At 55.7% G+C, this 20,023-nt stretch overlaps 8 protein-coding genes across 8 annotated transcripts; 3 read left to right on the plus strand and 5 right to left on the minus strand.

Annotated features, from left to right (window-relative positions):
- Positions 1-784: 784 nt before the first annotated feature.
- Positions 785-1,728, plus strand: ColSpa_03915 (uncharacterized protein; the record flags this gene model as incomplete). Its single annotated transcript, XM_049270127.1, has 2 exons — positions 785-905; positions 983-1,728. 2 exons carry the CDS (start codon positions 785-787, stop codon positions 1,726-1,728), a joined length of 867 nt encoding a protein of 288 aa, XP_049126084.1.
- Positions 1,729-2,008: 280 nt separating this feature from the next.
- Positions 2,009-3,492, minus strand: ColSpa_03916 (serine/threonine-protein kinase ppk30; the record flags this gene model as incomplete). The annotated part of the gene is made up of 2 exons (XM_049270128.1): positions 2,009-2,855; positions 2,912-3,492. The coding sequence occupies 2 exons, from the start codon at positions 3,490-3,492 to the stop codon at positions 2,009-2,011; spliced, it is 1,428 nt and encodes a 475-aa protein (XP_049126085.1).
- A 751-nt stretch (positions 3,493-4,243) lies between these two features.
- Positions 4,244-5,998, plus strand: ColSpa_03917 (protein arginine methyltransferase NDUFAF7, mitochondrial; the record flags this gene model as incomplete). Its single annotated transcript, XM_049270129.1, has 4 exons — positions 4,244-4,468; positions 4,526-4,795; positions 4,856-5,060; positions 5,121-5,998. 4 exons carry the CDS (start codon positions 4,244-4,246, stop codon positions 5,996-5,998), a joined length of 1,578 nt encoding a protein of 525 aa, XP_049126086.1.
- A 288-nt stretch (positions 5,999-6,286) lies between these two features.
- Positions 6,287-8,067, minus strand: ColSpa_03918 (membrane protein PTM1; the record flags this gene model as incomplete). The annotated part of the gene is made up of 6 exons (XM_049270130.1): positions 6,287-6,945; positions 6,997-7,239; positions 7,294-7,368; positions 7,416-7,456; positions 7,512-7,834; positions 7,903-8,067. 6 exons carry the CDS (start codon positions 8,065-8,067, stop codon positions 6,287-6,289), a joined length of 1,506 nt encoding a protein of 501 aa, XP_049126087.1.
- A 1,149-nt stretch (positions 8,068-9,216) lies between these two features.
- ColSpa_03919 (peptidyl-prolyl cis-trans isomerase-like 2) lies at positions 9,217-10,926 on the plus strand (the record flags this gene model as incomplete). Its single annotated transcript, XM_049270131.1, has 1 exon — positions 9,217-10,926. The coding sequence occupies one exon, from the start codon at positions 9,217-9,219 to the stop codon at positions 10,924-10,926; it is 1,710 nt and encodes a 569-aa protein (XP_049126088.1).
- Positions 10,927-11,116: 190 nt separating this feature from the next.
- ColSpa_03920 (uncharacterized protein) lies at positions 11,117-12,961 on the minus strand (the record flags this gene model as incomplete). Its single annotated transcript, XM_049270132.1, has 1 exon — positions 11,117-12,961. One exon carries the CDS (start codon positions 12,959-12,961, stop codon positions 11,117-11,119), a length of 1,845 nt encoding a protein of 614 aa, XP_049126089.1.
- A 2,307-nt stretch (positions 12,962-15,268) lies between these two features.
- ColSpa_03921 (glucan endo-1,3-beta-glucosidase) lies at positions 15,269-16,432 on the minus strand (the record flags this gene model as incomplete). Its single annotated transcript, XM_049270133.1, has 1 exon — positions 15,269-16,432. The coding sequence occupies one exon, from the start codon at positions 16,430-16,432 to the stop codon at positions 15,269-15,271; it is 1,164 nt and encodes a 387-aa protein (XP_049126090.1).
- Positions 16,433-18,112: 1,680 nt separating this feature from the next.
- Positions 18,113-19,263, minus strand: ColSpa_03922 (beta-glucanase; the record flags this gene model as incomplete). The annotated part of the gene is made up of 2 exons (XM_049270134.1): positions 18,113-18,775; positions 18,808-19,263. 2 exons carry the CDS (start codon positions 19,261-19,263, stop codon positions 18,113-18,115), a joined length of 1,119 nt encoding a protein of 372 aa, XP_049126091.1.
- Between the last annotated feature and the right edge of the window lie 760 nt (positions 19,264-20,023).

Genomic DNA, 20,023 nt, shown 5'->3' on the forward strand with positions numbered 1-20,023 from the left:
TCTGGCAGGCTCCGCCCCTGTTCCTGACCGCAGAGTGCTGCCCTGCATTTCTCGTTTTTTGCCATGATCCCGTCACTCGCTGGCTCTCTCCTGGCCCGTTCCCCTTGGAAGTCCTGGGAGTGACCCCCAAAAGAAGGGCAAGTGCAAGTGAAAGTGACAAAGTGACTTGCTCAGTCGGGGGTGCGCCTTGGTTGCTGTGGATCCACCAAACCTAATCAATCGGAGCCCCATCACGTTCCCTCCTGAGCGTGTAAATCCGCCCCAAATTTCTCTCCTGCCATTCCAGCGCCTACTTGCCCTTCCTTCGCTCACTCTCTGATCCTGACCACACCTTTCCACTTCCCACCTCATGTGATTTGCTTCCCAGCAGCAATCCGACGCCCTTCCTCACGTCCGTTTTCTGTTGTTTAATCCGTAACCTCGACACTCGCTTTGATCCAACCCCGCTCGTTTTCTTGTCGTTATTGAGAGAGGAGGATATCGAAGAGAAAAGAACGTTTTTTTTGGGAGGTCGACAAGTCAACACTTCAACCCCCCGTACTGTCATTGCAATTTGCACTGCGTGAAAAGGGGTGCCCGCGACTCGACTTCAATCCCCCATCGCCCACGACAAACACTTCGATTCGAACTCTTCCTCAAAAGGACCATCTCGCTCTCGATCAACTGCACTCGCTTGTTGCCGTTCTTCGATTATAACAGACGTCATAATCTCGCCGGAGGAATCTGGTCCGCCTCTCCAGTATTCTCTCGAACCTCTAGAAAATTTACATCCTCCCTCATTACCATGAAGGCTGTCCAGTCTCTCGCTCTCGGCCTCGCCGTTTTCACTCCTCTGGCCTCCGCCTGGCCCAGATGGCTCCCGGATGTCGATGCCCTGGTTGTGCGCCAGAACGACGAATCTTCCGGTATGTCGTAATACGTTGCCTCCATACTACCGGAAGCTCTGTACCTGTGAACCTATATAGCTGACCTTACTCCTCAGCACCTGCCGCAACTGAGACCGCGGCCACCAGGACAGGGGCCACGGCAACACCAGCGGCCACGGCCACGGGAAATGCAGAGGAAACAAAGACGGATGGTGCCAAGACCACCAACCTCAACACCGCAAAGGGGTCCTCGGAGACGGGTACGGAGACGGGCACTGGTGCCAAAACCGGCACCAAGACTGGTACCAGCAAGTCAAAGTCTACCGCTTTCGACGAGACCGACCCTCAGGGTAGCGTTGTCATGATCACGCCGGCAGCCACGGCACAGTCTATCAACCTTTACAAGATCGGAGACTACGTCACCTGGGGATGGAATTACACGAACCTCCAGGCCACGCCCACCGCCATCGATGTCCTCGTCTCCTGCTCCTCCATGGCCCAGACCTGGACGCTCACTCAGAACATGAGCTTTGCCCAGCCCGCCTCCTTCACCTGGGACTCGAGCGTACAAAAGACCGACGCCTCGGCACCGCTGCGCAATGATGCGTACACTCTCATCATTTACGATGCGGAATCGAGCGTCAGCGCGACTGCAGCTCCTGGCTACTTGGGCGTCTCCAACAGCTTCACATTCGGCATGTACCTACCAAAAGACTACCAGCCTTTGAACGAGTGGACCTGTGCGGTTTGCAAGTCGGCTGCACCCTCTCTGGATAGAAAGGCCGTTGGCATGGCTGTAGGCATGAGCATGGTCACCGTCGCCAGCTTCACGTGGTTCGTGGCGGGACTCGGCATGTTCTAATGACGTGTTTTAATGACAAATTTCTCCTATTTAATCTTCTGATTTAACATGTTCAATTTTCCTAAGGGGAGGGGTCTATCACAAGAGCGAGAACAAGAGTCCAGCGGTAATCATTCACGGTGGTCATTCACACACGGGCGGCGTTAAATGTCGAAGCATGGTCGGGTAAAATATGACTCCATATATAGGTAAACTCGGATGTTTATGAGAGTTATCAATATATAGCTTAATTGATGATACTGGCCGGGTAGCACGGCTGTATGAACTACGGCTGCATCATTTACACCATCCGCAAGGAGAAGCCACCGCCTCTCTCTTCCTTATCTCTGCCCTGAAAGATGCCGCTGAAGTCGACATCACCTAGTTCAACAGCATTTTGCCCACGGACAGGAGCATTCGGCTCATGACGTCTCCTCCTCTCCTGGCCCGCCTTGCTAGGGAAGGTCGGGAACATGCCCTCCTTCTTGGGTTTTGGGTCCTCTCTAAAGTACTTGTGGTCCAGCATCTCCCTGGCTGACGGCCTCGAATCCGGATTCAGGGACAACAAATCGTTCAGCAACGCACACCCAGCATTCGTCAATGTCGTGAACTTGGCCCGGATTACAGAGCCCGTGGCCAGCGACGTCTTTGGGAAGCGCAACGACCGCGCGTTTGGGAGGCTGCGGAACGACGGCCACGACTCCTGCGTCGGCACGCCGCAAAGCTCAAAGATCTTGGTCACCTGGTCGACCTCGTTGGTTCCCTGCAAGAGGGGCTCACGCGTGAGGAGCTCGCCAAAGATGCAGCCAACGCTCCACATATCGACGGCGCGGCCGTAGGCCCGGGCACCGAGGAGCAGCTCCGGCGACCGGTACCACAGCGTCACGACAAGCTGCGTAAGCTTCGGTGGTGGGTCGCCAACATACCGCGCCATGCCGAAGTCGGCGATCTTGAGCTGGCCCCGGTTGTTGAGTAGCAAGTTTGACGTCTTGAGGTCGCGGTGTAGGATCCAGTTATCGTGGAGGTACGCAACGCCCGCCGTCAGTTGCCGGAGCAGTGTTTTGACTTCTGACAGGAGGAAGGGCTCGGGCATGTCCTCTAGGATACTCTTGAGGTCGTGTTCGACGAATTCTAGTACGAGAAAGATACTGCAGCGCAGTCATTAGCCTCAATCCAGTACGATGCAGGGGAAGTAGTCACGTACTTTTCAATCTTTGACGTATCATCACCCACCACGACCTCTTCCAGATTCACGATATTGCGGTGGCTGCAGTCGCGCAGTATCTGTATCTCCCGCAGGCCCGTTACCGGCAAGCCATTGCGATCGCTCGGCTCAATCTTCAAACGCTTCAGCGCAACCACCTTGCCGCTCACAACCTCTTTCGCCCGCGACACCCATCCGTACGTGCCCTCTTCAATGTCATTGAGCTTGTCGTAGTTCTCCACACTCCGGCACTTGCCCCAGCGGCTGGAAGGAAACCGCATGAGCTTCGCAGCGCCCTCCTTGTTGTCTGACGCATCGCCTGTCGTGATGGGTTTTCTTCCACCTTCTACATCCGGGGTGAACTTGCGCCGTTTCGCCGGCCGTGTGTCGTCACCGTCGTCGTCGTTCGCGGTGCCATTGTCGGTGTTGGCCCTCGCCTGCTGCGCCAATCGTTCCGCCTCGGCCTTGCGTGCCTTTTCAGCCTTCAGGCGCTTCTTCTCCTCCTTTTCGGCCTTTAGCTTAGCCTCGAGGGCGGCGTCCTCTTCGCTGTCTGCCCATCTCGACTTCGCGTTGCTTGCCATAGCGACGGCGACGTGAGGCGTCGCCTCGCTGCGTATCGTGATTTGTCTGCTTCTGGCTGGGTCAACACGTGGTTTCGCAACGCATCGTCGATCAAGATTATTTTTTAGTCGTGGGTTCGTGGTGTGCTCTTGTCGTGGGTTGTCTAATGGTGGAACTTGGTATAATAGTATGTAACCTTTGCACGCGCTGGAGGTTGCGATTACAGCGATTAGAGGTTACAGGGGTCGTGCGCGGCGAGTCGGCGACCAGCTTGCTCCGTCCTTTACCCTTTTTGTTTTTATTTTTTGTAGGCAGGTCCCCGGGACGGAGCTCTCACCCTTATGTAAGTCACTTGGAAACTCTAAGAGCTGCTGCACCTAGAGCGAGAGGGTCGTTATCTTATCGCACCCAGCAAAGCTGCAAGCTTTTGGTAACTTTTTTGCCCCGGCCGGCCCGTCTCGTCGAAAACGCAAGACCCGTCCCGGAGCCGAAACGAAGCGCAACGAGCGACCCCAAACCAAACCAAACCAAACCAAACCGAATCGAACGAACCTACCTACCCGACCTAAGCAAGCACATGCCGCGGCGTCACCACATGCTCATGCGCTACTGAACACGATCCCGTCTCTTTTTCGAGGAAACACGCGATGGTCCCGGCGACACGTGCATAAAAGCCTGGGAGTTTGCGCCCGGAGTAAGAAACGAAAGAGAAGGAGGACAACCCCAAGCTCGTAGAAGAAGAAGAACAAGAAGAACAAGAAAAAGCATAAGATGCAACGTCTATTTCCTCGAGGAGCTATAGCGGCCGGCCTGCGAGGGGTCACCGTACCCCGTGCCGCCGTGCGCCGTTCGGTTCAAAGGCCTCTGGCGGCGCAGGCCTTGAGGAGCTTCTCGTGGACCGTGTCGAGGCGCGACGAGGAGAAGGAAGAAAAGGAGAAGAAGGAAGAGAGGAAATGGTCTACGCCGCTGGCAAAACAGTTGGCCGAGGCCATCTCGGTATGCGCCATGCCTCTTGATCCTGAGAATATCTCACCTGACCATTTGCCATATTAGATGACAGGCCCCGTTCCCCTTGCAAGCTACATGCGCATGTGTCTAACGGGCGATATCGACGGTTACTACACGGGTCTGGCCGAGGAGAACAGAGACCAGTTCGGTTTGAAGGGCGACTTTGTCACGTCGCCCGAGATATCCCAGATTTTCGGCGAGCTGATTGGCATCTGGTTTGTCGCGGAGTGGCTAAGCCAGGGCAAACCTAAGAAGGGGGTCGAGCTCATTGAGGTCGGCCCCGGACGCGGCACTCTGATGGATGATATGCTTCGTGTAAGTGGTTTAACTGTAACAATCGCATGTGCTGGGAATAGATGGGCTAATACCATGCAGACAATCCAGAACTTCAAGGACCTGGCGCAGAGTATCGACGCCATTTACATGGTTGAGGCGAGCCCTCAGCTCCGCGAGGCGCAGAAGAACCTCCTCTGTGGTCCAGATGCGCCCATGACCGAGTCCAAGGTCGGCTACCACAGCGTTTGCAAGTACACGAACCTGCCAATAGTCTGGACGGAAACCATTAAATCCATCCCGCAAAGTGAGCATGGCCATGACTTATGCGGATAAGGGCAGAGATACTGACAACACACCTCCCCAGGCCCCGAGAAGATGCCCTTCATTGTGGCACACGAGTTCTTCGACGCCCTCCCCATCCACGCCTTCCAGGCCGTGACCGTCCCACCCTCACCACCCAAGGAGCCAGCACCGGGCTCTCCTGTTCCTACCAGATCCTTGCACCCTCGTGAGCCCGAGGGGCCCAAGGTCGAGTGGCGTGAGATGCTCGTCTCCCCCACCCCGCCAGACGCAACCCACGCGACCATGAAGATCCCCAAATCCGAACAGGGCGATCCGATCCCCGACTTCCAGATGACGCTCTCATCGGGCCCCACCCGCCACTCGCGGTACCTCCCCGAGACGTCGTCCCGCTACCGCCGCCTCAAGGCCTCGGTCCCGGACGCCGTGGCCGAAATCTGCCCAGACGCCTCGCTCTACGCCACCGACTTTGCCAGCCGCATCGGCGGCTCCAAGCAGCACCCCAAGCCCCGACCCACGGGCGCCGCGCTGATCCTCGACTACGGCACCTCCGACACCGTCCCCATCAACTCGCTGCGTGGCATCCGCCGCCACCGCCGCGTCAGCCCCTTTTCCGAGCCGGGCCTCGTGGACCTGAGCGCCGACGTCGACTTCACCGCCATCGCCGAGGCTGCCACGCGCGCGAGCGAGGGCGTCGAGGTTCACGGCCCCGTCGACCAGGGTGCGTTCCTGGGCCAGATGGGCATCAAGGAGCGCGCCGAGGTGCTCATCAAGCAGGTCAAGCGGAACGCACAGCTCGACAAGGCAAAGGACATCGAGAGGGCCTGGACGCGCCTCGTCGACCGCGGCCCCGGCGGAATGGGCAAGGTCTACAAGGTTATGGCGATCCTGCCAGAGAACGACGGACGGAGACGTCCTGTGGGCTTTGGTGGCGATGTGTAACAACGCCGTTGTGTATGTACTAATACTCTTAACCCACTTGTTGAATGATACCACTCGGACGTGATGTGGAACACCATCACTTGCATTACCCTGTAGTAACAAAAGACGCATTGCTAGCGATCATGTGATTTGACATCCGTCTCTAAAATGACAAAGTAACCTTCTCTCCTGAATGATGAGACCGAGCGGACGACGCCAACGCCCACCCTGGAGTGCATAATGTTGTACACTACAATCACACGATTGCTGCTTTTTGCCCAATGACCGAAAACCCAAAAAAGCCCCTCTCTATTTCTTTCCTACCAGCTTGGCGTCTTCTTCATCAGAGTCGTCAGAGAATCTGTCGCCATCTTCTCCAACGGCGAAGATGGTCTCGCCGTCCAAAGACTCGCGCGGGACGTGTCTTTGCGGCTGTTGCTGGGGCATGCTGCTCGCCGGCATACCCGAGGGAGCAGCATGGCCTGCAGGCTGAGATCCCGTGTTGTTACCCTTGCCCAGCTGAGCCTCCTCGTCATCGTCCGAGTCGTCCGGTGCTCCAATGTCTGCCATCGTGAACGTACCGTCGTCATCCTGGGCGATCTCGTCACTCATTGCGAAGCGTCTGTTGTTGGCGGTGGGTCTCCAGACGTAGGCGATGAAGGCCACGTCCGCGAAGTAGACAAGGTTCAGCCAGCCGTCAAGGATGAACCATCTCGACTTCCAGTGAAAGGGGACGTAGTCGGGGTCGTTGACGGATGCGAAACTGAAGCTGTTGAAGAAGAAGAAGCCAAAGATGACGAAAATGCTGATCAGAATGCACCACCACAGCTTCCTGTACATGGCTTCCTTTGCATGCTGCTTGCGCTCGCGCAGGTCCTTAAGTGTGAAGTTCAACGAGTTTAGAGTCCACACATAGAAACCGGTCAAGGTGCCAGCAAGAGGGAGGACAATCAGTAGCACAAACGGGCCTGGGCAAGTCAGTTTATAAACAATTCCAAGTCTAGTCTGGGGCAACATACCAGCGGCATCCGGTGTGATCAGCAAGCTTGTGATTGCATAGACGAGTCCAAAAACAAAGTGAGCGATTGCGAGCCAGCGCACCCAGATCATGGTGCGCCCAAGCGTATGCTTCACGACTCCGTATCCCATGCAGACAATGAGCAGCAGGAAGAATGAGAAGGAGTTGCGAGCAGCATTCAAGATGGCTACTATGACCAGCAGCACCTTGGAGCCAATGTTTGCGCCGTTCCTGTTAAGGTAGTCTGTGTGTGTGTCAGTCACCTATTCAAGAGCCAGCTCAACTCAAATCGCCTTACCATAGAATCCCCAAGTCATCAGCATTTCGACAACCAGGAAGATGAGAATAGCCGTGATGTAGTTTTGGACCGGCACTGTGAACGATTAGTCGAGCGTCTTTAAACCTGAAACCGTGACTTACGAATATCATGTCGGTGTTGATAGTACAAAAACCCCCAGAACCTAAGCAGGGTCAGCAAGGTTGAATGCGGCGCAAAAGGTGATTGGGTTCCCATACACGGCAACTAGTGCATAAAGGATAGTGATTCCTCCATAGAAAGGCAGCTTCGGAATTTGCGTCGCAGGCAGCTCGCCGTAGGCATTACGGAACTCAACAACCGCAGTGAACTCGCCCGCAGAGAACTTGTCGGTCAGGACACAGTAGTAGCCAGTCTTTCGAATCATGTACTTGGTCGTCTGCGGCTCCTTGAGATGGATAGCCTTCGTCTCGATCATGTTCTTCGACTTGGTGGTAGAATCCGGATCAATGATGAACTTCCCAATGTCCGTCTCGTTGCAGTAGTTCTTCTGGACGTAAGCGTCCTGGCAGATGCCGATTTTCTGCGCAGGGCCAAAGTTAGTCGTCTGGTGTGGACAAAGTAATAACCGATCGCAAGAGGGCGTCTCACATTTTCAGCGTCTGGGGTTTCGCGGACGCCGATCAAGTCCTCGTCCTTCCATTCGAATATGACCAAGCTTACGATAGGATCTTGGTCGGCTGGCGCCTCTTTGGGGAGGAACATGACATTGATGTAAGGGTCGACGGGTCCGCCCCAGGCGCTGCGACTGTACATGCCTGGATTCAGCCGGTATCAGTATCATGTCGCAAAGGAAGTCGGACTTTGGCTTGTGGAGGAGAGCTACCCACCTGAGCATCTCTGTCTGTTCTCGTCGGTTTGGTCCTACCAAACAAATCAGGCTCGAGTTAGCTCTCCGGTCCCAAGCAGGAAGTCATTGCCGTTGATTGCGGCATTGAAAACCTACCATCTTCACTTCCAGGGCACCAGCTGTCCATAGGGACATGCCCAAGACAGTGGCCCAAAGCCCAGCCTTCATCTTGATGATGAATTTAGTGGAGGAGTCAAGGTAGAGGCCGACGGCGAGATTTTAAGCTTGGTGACCCGATGGACGAGCTGGACGTTTCGTAGTATCGGCGCGAAGTTTCAGGGTCGGAGAGGTTGCTGTATCTACGGCGATGTTGCAGAGATGATGGTCGCAGGGAGCATGCCGAATCGAATGACGGTATGCGACTTTGGCCGTTGGTAGATTGGTGTTGGCAGATCGTGGGATTCAAGTCCGGCCAAGTCGGATACGTTGCACGAAGACGGTGTCGATGGGAGCTTGTCAGGTAGCGAATTGAAGCCTGTCTGTCGTGTCAGTGCCAGGCTGGCAGACCTTTGGCGAAACTGGCAGCGTGAGGGACGGACGTGCCAAGCTCCCGAGGTACGTACGCTTGCTGGAACTTGGATGCTTGGGAGGGTTTATTGGCCGATAGCTATGTATTGGTACATAGCGAGTCTCCGCTGAGCCGCTAGTGAATGCAGGGTGTCAAGGCGTTCCCTTGCTAAGGGATTCGGCGCTGATGTACCTCGCGCAGGGACAAACAGTAGAGAGGACACGCCGCAGCTCTCTACTGGAATTTCCCTGTTGCCGCACCGCAGCCACCCCGCGGGAAAGCTGCTGGTGGCGGAACCCACCTGGGCGTTTTCTCAGGGTGCCGCTACACCGGTAGCCCAGGAACGTCTTGCTTCCTGCAGCGTTACGCAACTGGTAAAGAAGATTCCGGCCCTTACATAGTAGCCGAGCTTTGCATTCGTTTGTTACATGGCAAGGCTGCGTTCGCACTGACTCTGTCTCTACCTTGACCACCTCTTTCCAAACCTTGTCCTGTCGCAAGCCAGCCCAGTCAATATCTGTTCACAACAAGCACAGCCGCGACAACAATGGGCAAGAACACGGACAAACTCTACATCACCCACTCCGAGTGGTCGTCCTCAGACGCCTACTCTGCCAGCGCTGGTGCCAATGTTAACGGGCGCTCGCGTCCGGGCTCGTTCCGCCGCCTCCCCTTCAATTTTTGCGCCGCCAGTCTCCAGCCGTTCAAGAACCCCGTATGCACCAAGGACGGGACCATTTTTGACGTCGAGGTCATCAGTTCCTGGCTGGACAAACATGACACGAATCCGGTCAACGGCGAGCCACTCGGCGCCAAAGACTTGATCAAACTAAACTTCGCCAGAAATGCCGAAACCGACTCGAGAAGCGCAGGCCTAAGCGACGGCCAGGGCGATTTGATCGATCCTGTCACCTTCAAGGTCTTTACGGACAACACTCACATCGTGGCGGTTCGACACGGGAGCTACGCGAACGTCTTCGCCTGGGAAACGGTTGAGCGAATGAATATCAAGGCGAAAAACTGGCGAGACTTGGTCGACGACGAGGAATTCACGAGGGCCGATATCATCACTCTGCAGGATCCCCAAAACGCTGCCAGCAGGGACTTGAGCCAGTTCAAGTTTCTCAAGGATGGCGAGGAGGCTATCCTAACCAAGGAGCAGGAGGAGGAGCGGAAGAACGGCAATGTCAACATCGACGCGCTGGGTCGCATAGGTGACAAGGTTCTGAGGGCGAAGGAAGCCGTCGAGAAAGCCCGCAAGGAGCGCGGAGAAGGCGGCGATGTGAATCGCACATCGGGCGCCATTGTCAAATCCGGATCGGCGGCACAGCGCAACTCCATGATTATGGAAAAAAAGGTCCCATCCAATGCCGCTGTCTACACAACCGGCAGAGCAGCCGCCAGTTTTACCAGCACAGGACTCACGCCCGAGACGAGTGGCGAAAGAGCGCTTTTGACGGACGAAGAGTATATGCTCAAGCCGAAGCGAGTCAAGATCAAGGGCTATGCCCGCATTGAAACGAATCTCGGGGACTTGAACATTGAGCTCTACCCAGAGTATGCGCCTCGTGCGGTGTGGAACTTCACAAGGCTGGCCCAGAAAGGCTACTATAGGGGCGTTACCTTCCACAGGAACATCAGAAACTTTATGCTCCAAGGAGGCGACCCTTCGGGTACGGGCAAAGGCGGCACCAGCGTTTGGGGGAAAAACTTCCAAGACGAGTTTGATGGACCCTTGACGCACGATAGTCGAGGTATCATCAGTATGGCCAACAAAGGAAAGAACACCAATTCGAGTCAGTTCTTCATTATTTACCGGCCGACAAAGCATTTGGATAACAAACACACGGTTTTTGGTAAGGTCGTTGGCGGCTTGGACGTGCTGTCAAAGATGGAAGATGTCCCCACCGACGGATCCGACCGACCGCTCAACAAGATTGTGATGAAAGAAGTGGTGGTGTATCTGGATCCTTTCGAAGAGTTCCTGAAAGAGAAGACCGAGATCGACAAACTGGAAAAGACCAAGCAGGCGATAGCGCTGAGTGGCGGTACAGAAGACGACAAGACAACCTGGACCGGCAAGCGGATTCGAGCTGACGGCACTGTGGATAGCGGAAGCACAGGTGCCGGTGTAGGCAAGTATCTCAAGTCGCAGAAGAATTCCGCGACAGCTGCGGATGCAGACCTTGATACCTGGGAAGAACCAGCCAAGAAGAAAGTCAAGGGCGGTGGCTTCGGTAACTTCGACAGCTGGTGATGCCTTGCGGCCCGGCTCGAAGGTGCGACTGTCCCGGGATCACAGACGGAAAATAAATATGATACCCCTTACAACTTCGTCTTGCAGTGCCAAAAGTAGCCAGGGGGCATGATGAGTATTATGTAAATATCTACTGATACATATAGGCGACAGACTGCCACCCCGGCTTTACACAGGCTCGGTAAGGCCTTCACACAAACAAGTCCGATGGGACCTGTGTCTGTGGCATTCGATCCCAGGGCACGTCAGACCATGGAATGCACACCTCCTTTTTTTGCACCATGAGTGCTACTCCACGAGCTTGCAGCAGCCCCGACTCCTCAAGGATTGCTTGTAACCGTTCGACGACATACTTCTTGACTTCCTCCGTGCCGCACGACGATACGCCCACCAGGTACAGCGGCCATACAATGGTATTGCTTGCAGATGCAAGAGTCATAAAACGCTCGGCATTGTCGCTGCGGCCTTTCATATGTGCCGGGTCGTGCAAAGTTGGACCGTTGAACACTGTCGGGCGCCGTTTCGGATCGTCCACAGGCAAGGGCGGCGAGGACGATGCGGAAGTCGTGGGAGACAACACGATATGGACTGGGGACTTCTTCCCCATGATAACGGCTGTCGTTGAGTCACCGCCTCCTGACATGGTATCTTTGAAGTTGACGACGCCGAAATGCTGAGGAACACTCGCTATCACTCTGTCGCGGAGTTTCTCCAACAATTCAACGGACTTTGCCAGCTGTAGCTTTGCCTCGTACGGCCAAGCCGTGATGTGGTGGTCGGGAAAGCACTTGAAAAGCTCTCCAATGATAGTCTCATGCACCATCATTCTGATCGATCGAACGCCGTTCCACGTCGCTGCCAGTCCCAGGGTTGGATACACATCACAATGGTGACCATCGAACACGGCTAGGCGGGGTTTCGAGAGCCTCACAGGTCGGTACTTCCAGAACTCCGGGAGTTCAGTAATGACATCAGCAAATTCCTTATCAACCTTTGACAGCTGATCGATAACATCAGCTGTCTGGCTGAGTTTACCGCTGTTGATGTCGTATCTCAACTGCATGACCTTGTAAATAGGGCCTGATAATCGCCAGTTCGGATCTGTTCCTCCTGACAGCATACCCAGCTGGTTCCGGAGCTCTACCAGAGGCTGCGGCATAGGCATGTCTTTTTGCATGCAGTTGATGAGGACGATCTGTGTCAGCATCACAAACATGCGGGCTCCCGCTCTCGTCATGAACTGCTTGAGGCCACGCATTTTTGCGAGGGCAGATGCGCCGTTGATATGGTTTTGCCATGCCCTCACCGTCTGGTTGCTGCGGCCACTGAGCATCTCGTATGTGCCCAAGATAAGGATGGACAACATGGTCGTGTCTTTAACCGCCTCCGCAGGATTCCTTAAAGCATCGTTGGTCATTTGTAGAGCGGTGCCGTAGCTTCTGCGTGACCAGTCCATCATTTCAGGGCACATTGTGAGATGGGAGAGGCCAGCCAAACCAACAGCCGTCATACTGGCCATCACACCGTCTACCTGGCGCTCGGGCAACATGCTAGCTGGACGCCAGATATCGAATACGAAGTCATAATTTTGGTGGCAGGCATTCTCGTCGACAGAGACATAACGGGAGAAGAAGAAGGCCGTGCCACGCTCTTGATACGAGGGCGACAAGGAGTACAAGGGCGTTGCTTGCTGAGTCGTTGGCCAGTCGTCTTCCTCGGGAGACGGCAAGAAGCTGTCGTCTTCATCGCTTTCGGAGGAAGAAGCCCATCGAGCCTGGTGAGGTCGGTGCCTGATGGCCACATTCTGAGTCACTACCGCCAAAGGACGAGATGGATATTGGCGACGAACACCAGGTTTGACGACCGGTCTGGGACTCGGATCGGAGCTTTCGGGGTCGCTGCCGGTGCTGGCTGGTGCGTTTTCGGACGACTCGGCGTCGTGGATAGTGCTGGAAGCCTGCGCATTCTTCAAGCGCCCCCGAGCCTTTGTTTTGGCGGCTTTCTTGATGACATGGGAACTCTCATCTCGAAACATGAGGTCAACCAGGTTTCGATAGCCAGGGCATTGCTGCTGGCGCTTCTCACACTGGCCACAGCCAGGCTCTTTCTGGTCACACTATCAACAATACCATTAGCCCACGGTCAAAGTATGCGCCCAAGAACCCGAATGCCGCCTGCCTTGCTTGCATATGTCTCAGGAAACACGTCAACCGAAAACGCCAGCGACTCGCTCCAGTCAAGGACCTTTTGCAGCCATGTGTGGACTTACCCTAATTTTTCGTTCACGGCAACTGGAACAGCCTTTGGAGGGCTTACCGCAGTACACCATGTTGAACAGCCGGATAAATGGCTCCCGAATAGCCAGCGGGGCGACAAAGAGAGAATAAAAGGTTCGAATCACAGAGCTGTGTTAGAAGCCAGCCGGGTACTGATATGGATGGCTTGCTGCGGGTGTCCATGATCAGATCAGATCAAGACACTGGATCTCGCCCGTTGATGCAACGGCGATCGGAGCGGGGGGGGGGGGGGGGGGGGGATGTGAGGCCAAGACGAGTGGGAAGTAGAATTTAATTTGGGAAGCAACCAACGGGCAGTCCGGCTCGATAAAATCACGTCCTCCTGAGTGGGAGCGAAACCCCGGCGCCTTTTTTTCTTCTTTTCTTTTTTTTCCCCTCTCTCTCTCTCTCTCTCTCTCTCTCTCTCGGCCCTCTACAGTTGAGTCGAGACCGCGAGATGACGGATTGGTATGTGGGAAGAACCTAGATTTCCTTGATCTGTCGATCAGGAGGGAGGCAATTTGGGGTTTCCAATTGGACGTTGCATATGTAAGTGGCACACCTGAGTGGAAAGGCGGGCGGAAAGGACGAGGATTTGAGAAGTGAGGAGCGGGATTGTGTGCGTTATCGCCTCCGCAGGACCGCAGCACCAGCGGCACACCAGCACGCAGCAGCATCTGTCATCATGCCTCCTGGCGCACATCTTGGGCTCATCTAGGCCCTTTCGGAACAAACGACCGACCGGGGTGGGTTCGCGGGACTACCTAGAACCCTCGGAAGGGAGCTACTCACACTACTGCAGTTACGGACAGTTCATGAGCTCCGAACTGGAGGCTAGTGAGGCTGCCGAGGTTTGATGGATATTGATTTTGATTGTCTTTTCGTCACTGGCCCCAACGGTTGTGCAGGGCTCTCCCCGAATCCCAAAAGTCAAAACGAAACGCCCTCTCGGCAGCAAACAACGGCGCGCCCCGATCGGATTGCGCCTTTTTGATGTCTTGGCTTCTGTCTAATTGCCCATCATGGCCATTGCCGAAACCACGCCAGACACATCACCATGCACAGTACCACGGCACACGCAGCATATACCTACGCCACGCCGGATCACGACGTTGGCTTTCGGGAAGGCGATCCTCCGACGACGGGAATGGCTGCAGCAGTCGTGCATTGGTTGGGCTCTTCCCATCACAGCTGATCCAGGATCGCATTTTAGCTCGTTTCTCTGGTCCTACCCTGCCCGCCAGCCAACCAGCCCGTCCGCCCAATTCCTTTGGATGCTCTCCCAATCCCGTTCCCACTAATCCACCATTGCCGGTGAGTCGGCGGCAAAAGCACAGGTAGCCTGCACGCCTGTCTATTTCCATTTCGGTCTCAGCCGAAGGCAACTGGTCGGTTCCCAGTGCCATGGGACATTGTGGTCTGGCAGACCTGATCTAACCTGTCTCGCAGTCTGCAGCTCGAGGGAGAGAAGGGATTGGGATCGTAGTACACCTTGGCCGAGCCTTGTGCCGTCCGTGCCGTCACAAGTGTAACTACAGAGGAGACATAAAGGTCTCCTGCCGTCTGGTGTTGTTCCTACTAGACGAGAATGGAGGCCTCATCACCGATGACCGGGTCCGAGTCTAATATCTACCTGCATATGTTTGTTCCCTTTTGGGGGATTGGACCGCTGTGAGGGGAAAAAGCAATGGTGGGCCTGGATTGACTGAGACAATTGGCAACTAGGCATGCGTCCTGGCGCGAAGACACTGCCGCGCCTGGATTCTGCGAACCAGCATCTTGACTGAAAGCCACAAACAGACACGCAAGAAGCCTTCCCTCGGCGCATCCACTCGTGGGTCTCAACACACAAAGTGGTAAGTAAGATGGATGTATATCAGTAGCAGATTTGTTCGCGCACCTCTTGGTATCTACCTATGCCAATCCAAGTTGTTCGGCTTGCGTCAACGACCATGCTCGAGACTACCTGGCCCTCACCTAATGCACAATAGAGGAGGGGGTTGGCCAACAATTACTACACAACCCCATACTCCTAAGGCTTGACATCGTCCACATGTACGGCCCACCTATAGCTCCTCCTGCACCGCAGCCGCGTTCTCTCCGCCAATGCCAATCGTCAGAAGCTTCGGGTTGGAGTCGAAAAGCGACCCGGACTGGTCCGGACCGTTCGCTGGGCCCACGTCGTCGTAGGGGAACGCATATCCGCGGCCGTCGGGGCTGACCTCGTGACAGATGCGCGAGTAGTGGTTCGTCCGCGCATCCTTGTAATACTTGCCCACGCTCTCCCCCTCGGGCTGCTGGTCGTTGATGAGCAGCGTCGACCGGTTAAAGGCCGCAGCGATGCGCGCGCCGATGGCGCCCATCTCCGCCTGGTTCTTGGGGTACCCGCCGAACGGCCCCGTGCTGCAGCTGAAGATGTCTCGCGCACTCGGCTGGGCAAACGACCCGACGTCGCCAAACGACAGGAGATTGTCGGAGCCCACACGGCCCTTGACGTCGCCCCACTCGGCCTGCGTGTTGACTGTAAGGTCGGCGCCGCAGTACTTGTCCCAAACGGCGTCGACATAGGGTTGGTAGTACCCCTGGAACAGGTCCGGCTGCATGACGATGCCCGAGTTAGGGCTAAGGGCGCGCAGGTTCGCCGAGCCGTCGGGCGTGCGCACGACGAGCTTTGACCAGCCGGCGCCGTCGGCGGCGTCCTGGGCACGGAGGCGGTCGCAAATGGTGTCGAGGGCGTTGGACGGGAAGCCGGGCACGGTGGTGACCTTGCCGGCGTCGTTCTCGAGGGTCAAGGAGACGGGGACACTGACGAAGTCGACGTACGAGATGTTGACGAAGACCTGGAAGCTGTTGAAGGTAAACTCGCAAAAGCCCCAGTTGAGGTTGTAGTTGGGGTCGGCGGTATTGGTGGCCGAAGGCTCCACCACGGCCGGGCCCGGGTTCAGGAGGAACTTCAACGGGCCATCCCGAGAGAACCAAATGCGGCCGCCGGCGATCTGGGGGATCGTCAGCTTCCGCGTCGAACCCGGCGCGCCGAGCGGGATGGCGCAGTCGGACTGCAGCGGCTGGAGGATGTCCGAGGGCGAGGCCGGGTAGTAACCCGTGACGCCGTCAGCCTGGAGAAGGAAGACGGCGTTGTTCCGGTTGAGGTCCAGGCCGGTTACGTGGGCGAAGGCGTTGGAGGAGCCCGTGTTGTTTTCGAGGACGATGTCGAGCGTAGGTCTCGTCATGGCGTCTCTTGTCGGGAGATAACTTGTAAGTGTATGATAAGTGTGGTGGGGTCCAGGTGCGTTTATGCTGTTGTCTACTGTCTACTTTCAGGGTCATCGCTGGTTCCCGAGGAGACGGCTTGGGCCTTTTATCGAGCCGGCGTTCATCTCATGTCCTCAAAGAGTACGAAGGCGAGGAGAGACAGGCACCGGCGAACCGAATAAGCGCAACTGACCGGGGCGGCCATGTGCAGCATTTCTTTGGGAACCCTCCCTCCTCCCACCACCAACTTCCAAGCTGGTGACACGCATATTGCTGGCAACCAATATGACCACAAGGTGAATGGGACGCGCAAGTGTGTGATGTGCCGGAGTCTCCCTCCCTCGCGGGATGACGGAATGGGCGACAAGGATAATGCAGGACTAGTGGTGGCCCACACTTTGCCAACGAGCCCGTCTCTTCTTGCCCGGTTTTTTGTGTCGAGAATGAGCTCCATCTGACGACGAACGACTGACGACTAACGACTCCGGCCGGCAAGCCCAATAAGGCAAAGACTCGCCGGGCGCCATGGGTCATACGTGTCGGCAAGGTGCTGCGCGTTGAATTTTGGCGACTGGGGGGGTATAAGAACGCAGCGCGAGTCTTCTCTCCCGTACCAGAGGGTGAAGCTCAGCGGCGGGGCAGTTGTCTCAATGTGCATTCGCTCCTCAGTCCTGTTCGAGAGTAGGCCAAGCTACCTGCATGATCTTGCAGTCACGACAGGAAATCCGGGGTAGAACGTTGTCTCGGCCGCGGTATGCTTCTTGTCTGCAGAAAAGGCCCGGTAGTTGGGGTTTCGGTTGGATCACACGCCTGGCATGAATGAACAGAGCCATGTAGGTGCACTGCAACGCTACGAATACTCTGCGGTAGCCAATATACCCAAAGCGTATTGGCAAGAGGCTACCTAGTATTTGTCGATCCCTCAGCGGCCATGTGCTCTTACATAGGGATATGAGGTGCATGCATATATGCATACGTGGGCTGCTGATTCCCCGCAACCAACGAGAAACTTGGGGAACCGTTGGTTGGAGGTGTCTGACTTTCCTTAGGGGAGGGAGCTCAAGACAAGCTGATTGTCAAAGTCTGGTCTCGTGATGGATTTTGGAGCTGGGTTAGCCTCTTGCTGGCTTACTGGTTTGTTAGTGCGGAGTAATCTCGGTACACACCTCGGGCTTGCACCCGGCTGGCTTGAGGCCGTCATGACTTATCTGACTCCTGAAGCGGTTGCTAAATGGAGAAAACACCCAATGAACGTGAAGAGGGGAGTTGGCTTGCTAGACGGCCCGTCACGATGGCTCCAGCTCCATCATGGGAACGACTCCCAGCTCGAGAGGTTAAGCAGTTGACAATTCACGCCGTCTCATGACACAACTCGAGACTAGTTTTGACTGGTGATGAAATTGAAAGAAGATTATTGGATATCATTCGTGGGGAATCGTAAGTGTAAGAAAAGACATTGTCACGTAATAAATCAAACGCAAATTCATACGGCGGCGGCCTGCCAAACCCCCCAACTCCGTCCACCATGCTTTCTTCCGCCTTTGTGTCACAACTGCCTCAGAGACACCTCCCGCTGTGATGGTATAAGGGACCAAAAAGAAGTATACAAAGAAACACGCATACGCCATGAACCATGCTGCTGGGAAAACAACAAAACATCAGATAAACCAAACACCCAGAAACAACATCCCGAAAACCAACACCCACGACGGCGCGTCCACCGTCCCGGCAATGCTGTGTTCGGCGGCCGGCATCCCGGACACGGTCTGATTGTTCGTCATGTTGGCCTGCGTGCTGAAGAAGAAGGCAGGGTCGTCCGGGATGGCACACACGGCACCCGGCGCCGCGGGATCGATGCACCGGCTCTCGTGGTCGGCCTTGCGCGCGTCAAGTGACGAGTTGAAGTAGGCCTTGACGGACGCCACCGTCAGGATGGCGTCCCTCTGGGGCGGCCCTCCCGACCACAACGGGTTGCCATTGCTCCAGTGTTGCAGGATCAGATGACCGCCCTCGGTGGGCACGGCGCTGCCGTTCATGGCACCCAGAACCTTGCCGTCGGCGTAGAAGGTCACTTCGTTGGGGAGGTAGTCGATGCGGTACTCATGAAAGTCGGTCGTCGGGTTGAAGCCCAGGTTGACCTTGAGGAAGTTACCTGTGCCGGAGGCGTCGTAGCCCTTTTCCAGCGACTCGCGTGAGTGCAGGACGAGGTTGACGGGGAAGCTGTTGTTGGAGGGGCTGAACTCTCTCGTGAGGAACTCCATGTCGATTTCCTGCGTGTCGTTGTGGTACTGTTCAATGTTAATGTTCTGTCTCCAAGGCGCCTGCGCGTGTAAGTGGTTAAGTGGTTCCGTACCCAGAAGAAGGCGGCACACGTCCCAGCAACATCCGGCACCTTCATCATCGCTCGGAACGAACCATAGTGCACATCATTCCGTGCTGAGTCGATCTCCGCGCCCGGCACCAGTCCGTCTATTGTGGAGCTCTCGACCAGCAGCTGCAGTCCCGCGGCGGTCTTTGTGGAGCTCAGTCCGTAGGAGCTCGAACCCTCGTGAACGGCGGCGATGTTGGTCGTCTGGAATTTCTCCCCCAGGGGTCCCCTCGCATTGCTGTTGGTCTTGTTGAACTCTTGACGGACCCAGTCCGTGTTGTTCTTGATGTCCATGACCTTGGTGAAGTCGGTCTCGATCAAGTCAGTGAAGGCCTCGACGGTGCCTGTGATGTTGGCGGAGTATCCGCACTCGCAGGCTGCACGGGTGATGTCAGGGAGGAGATAGAGTGCCAGAAGGCACCTTGTTGCAACACTCCTCATGATGATGTACGTGTACGTATGTGTGGTGGATATGTACGGGGATGCGTGAGGGAGGCGGTCGCTGTTCGTGTAAGTGATGTGAGGTCGCGAGTGGTTGTATTACTGCCAGAGTAGTACAAGCATCCGATGTTTTGACAGAAGAAACAAAGCGAGTCTAAGCACGAGCACGCATGCCGCCAGTCCAGGCGTGCAGGTGAAGAAATGGGATGACGGGATATGAACAAAATCAAGGTTGGCGCTCGGACGCAGAAGTGTATAATGAGCAGGAGAAAAGCGTAAATACGCAAGATGTAAGCAACAATGACGAACCTATGAATGGAAACGAGAGTGAGGGAGGGGACGGAGGGGTCGCGGGTGTACTATGTAGTAAACTCGAGTCACATCCATGCAGTCGGCGAGGGGGGGAAAGCAACATGCTGTGTTACCCATAGTGCCTTGCCCTCGTGGTTGGAGTACTCATCGAGAGACGAGAAATACAACCCTCCACCTCCATCTATCCCGTAGGCACTACCATTGCACTTGCCGCCTTTCTGCAGCTCGGTCCATGGACGGACTCGAGAGTAATGAGGTGTCAAAGGAAGACGAGAAGTCCACAATGTGCAGACAAAGGCTTCTCTCCAACGTTGGACGTTCGATACAACGGCCTCTTTACCAACCGTCGCTCCGATGGGGATAAGTCGATGGTGAAATTGAAAGGTCAAACAGCTTCGCTCTGCTGCCGCGTGACTGTTTTGTCTCGTGGCAAGGCTTGAGAGTGGCT

Source organism: Colletotrichum spaethianum (genome assembly GCF_022836535.1).
Source record: "Colletotrichum spaethianum MAFF 239500 DNA, contig08, whole genome shotgun sequence".
Classification (NCBI taxonomy): Eukaryota; Fungi; Ascomycota; class Sordariomycetes; order Glomerellales; family Glomerellaceae; genus Colletotrichum; species Colletotrichum spaethianum.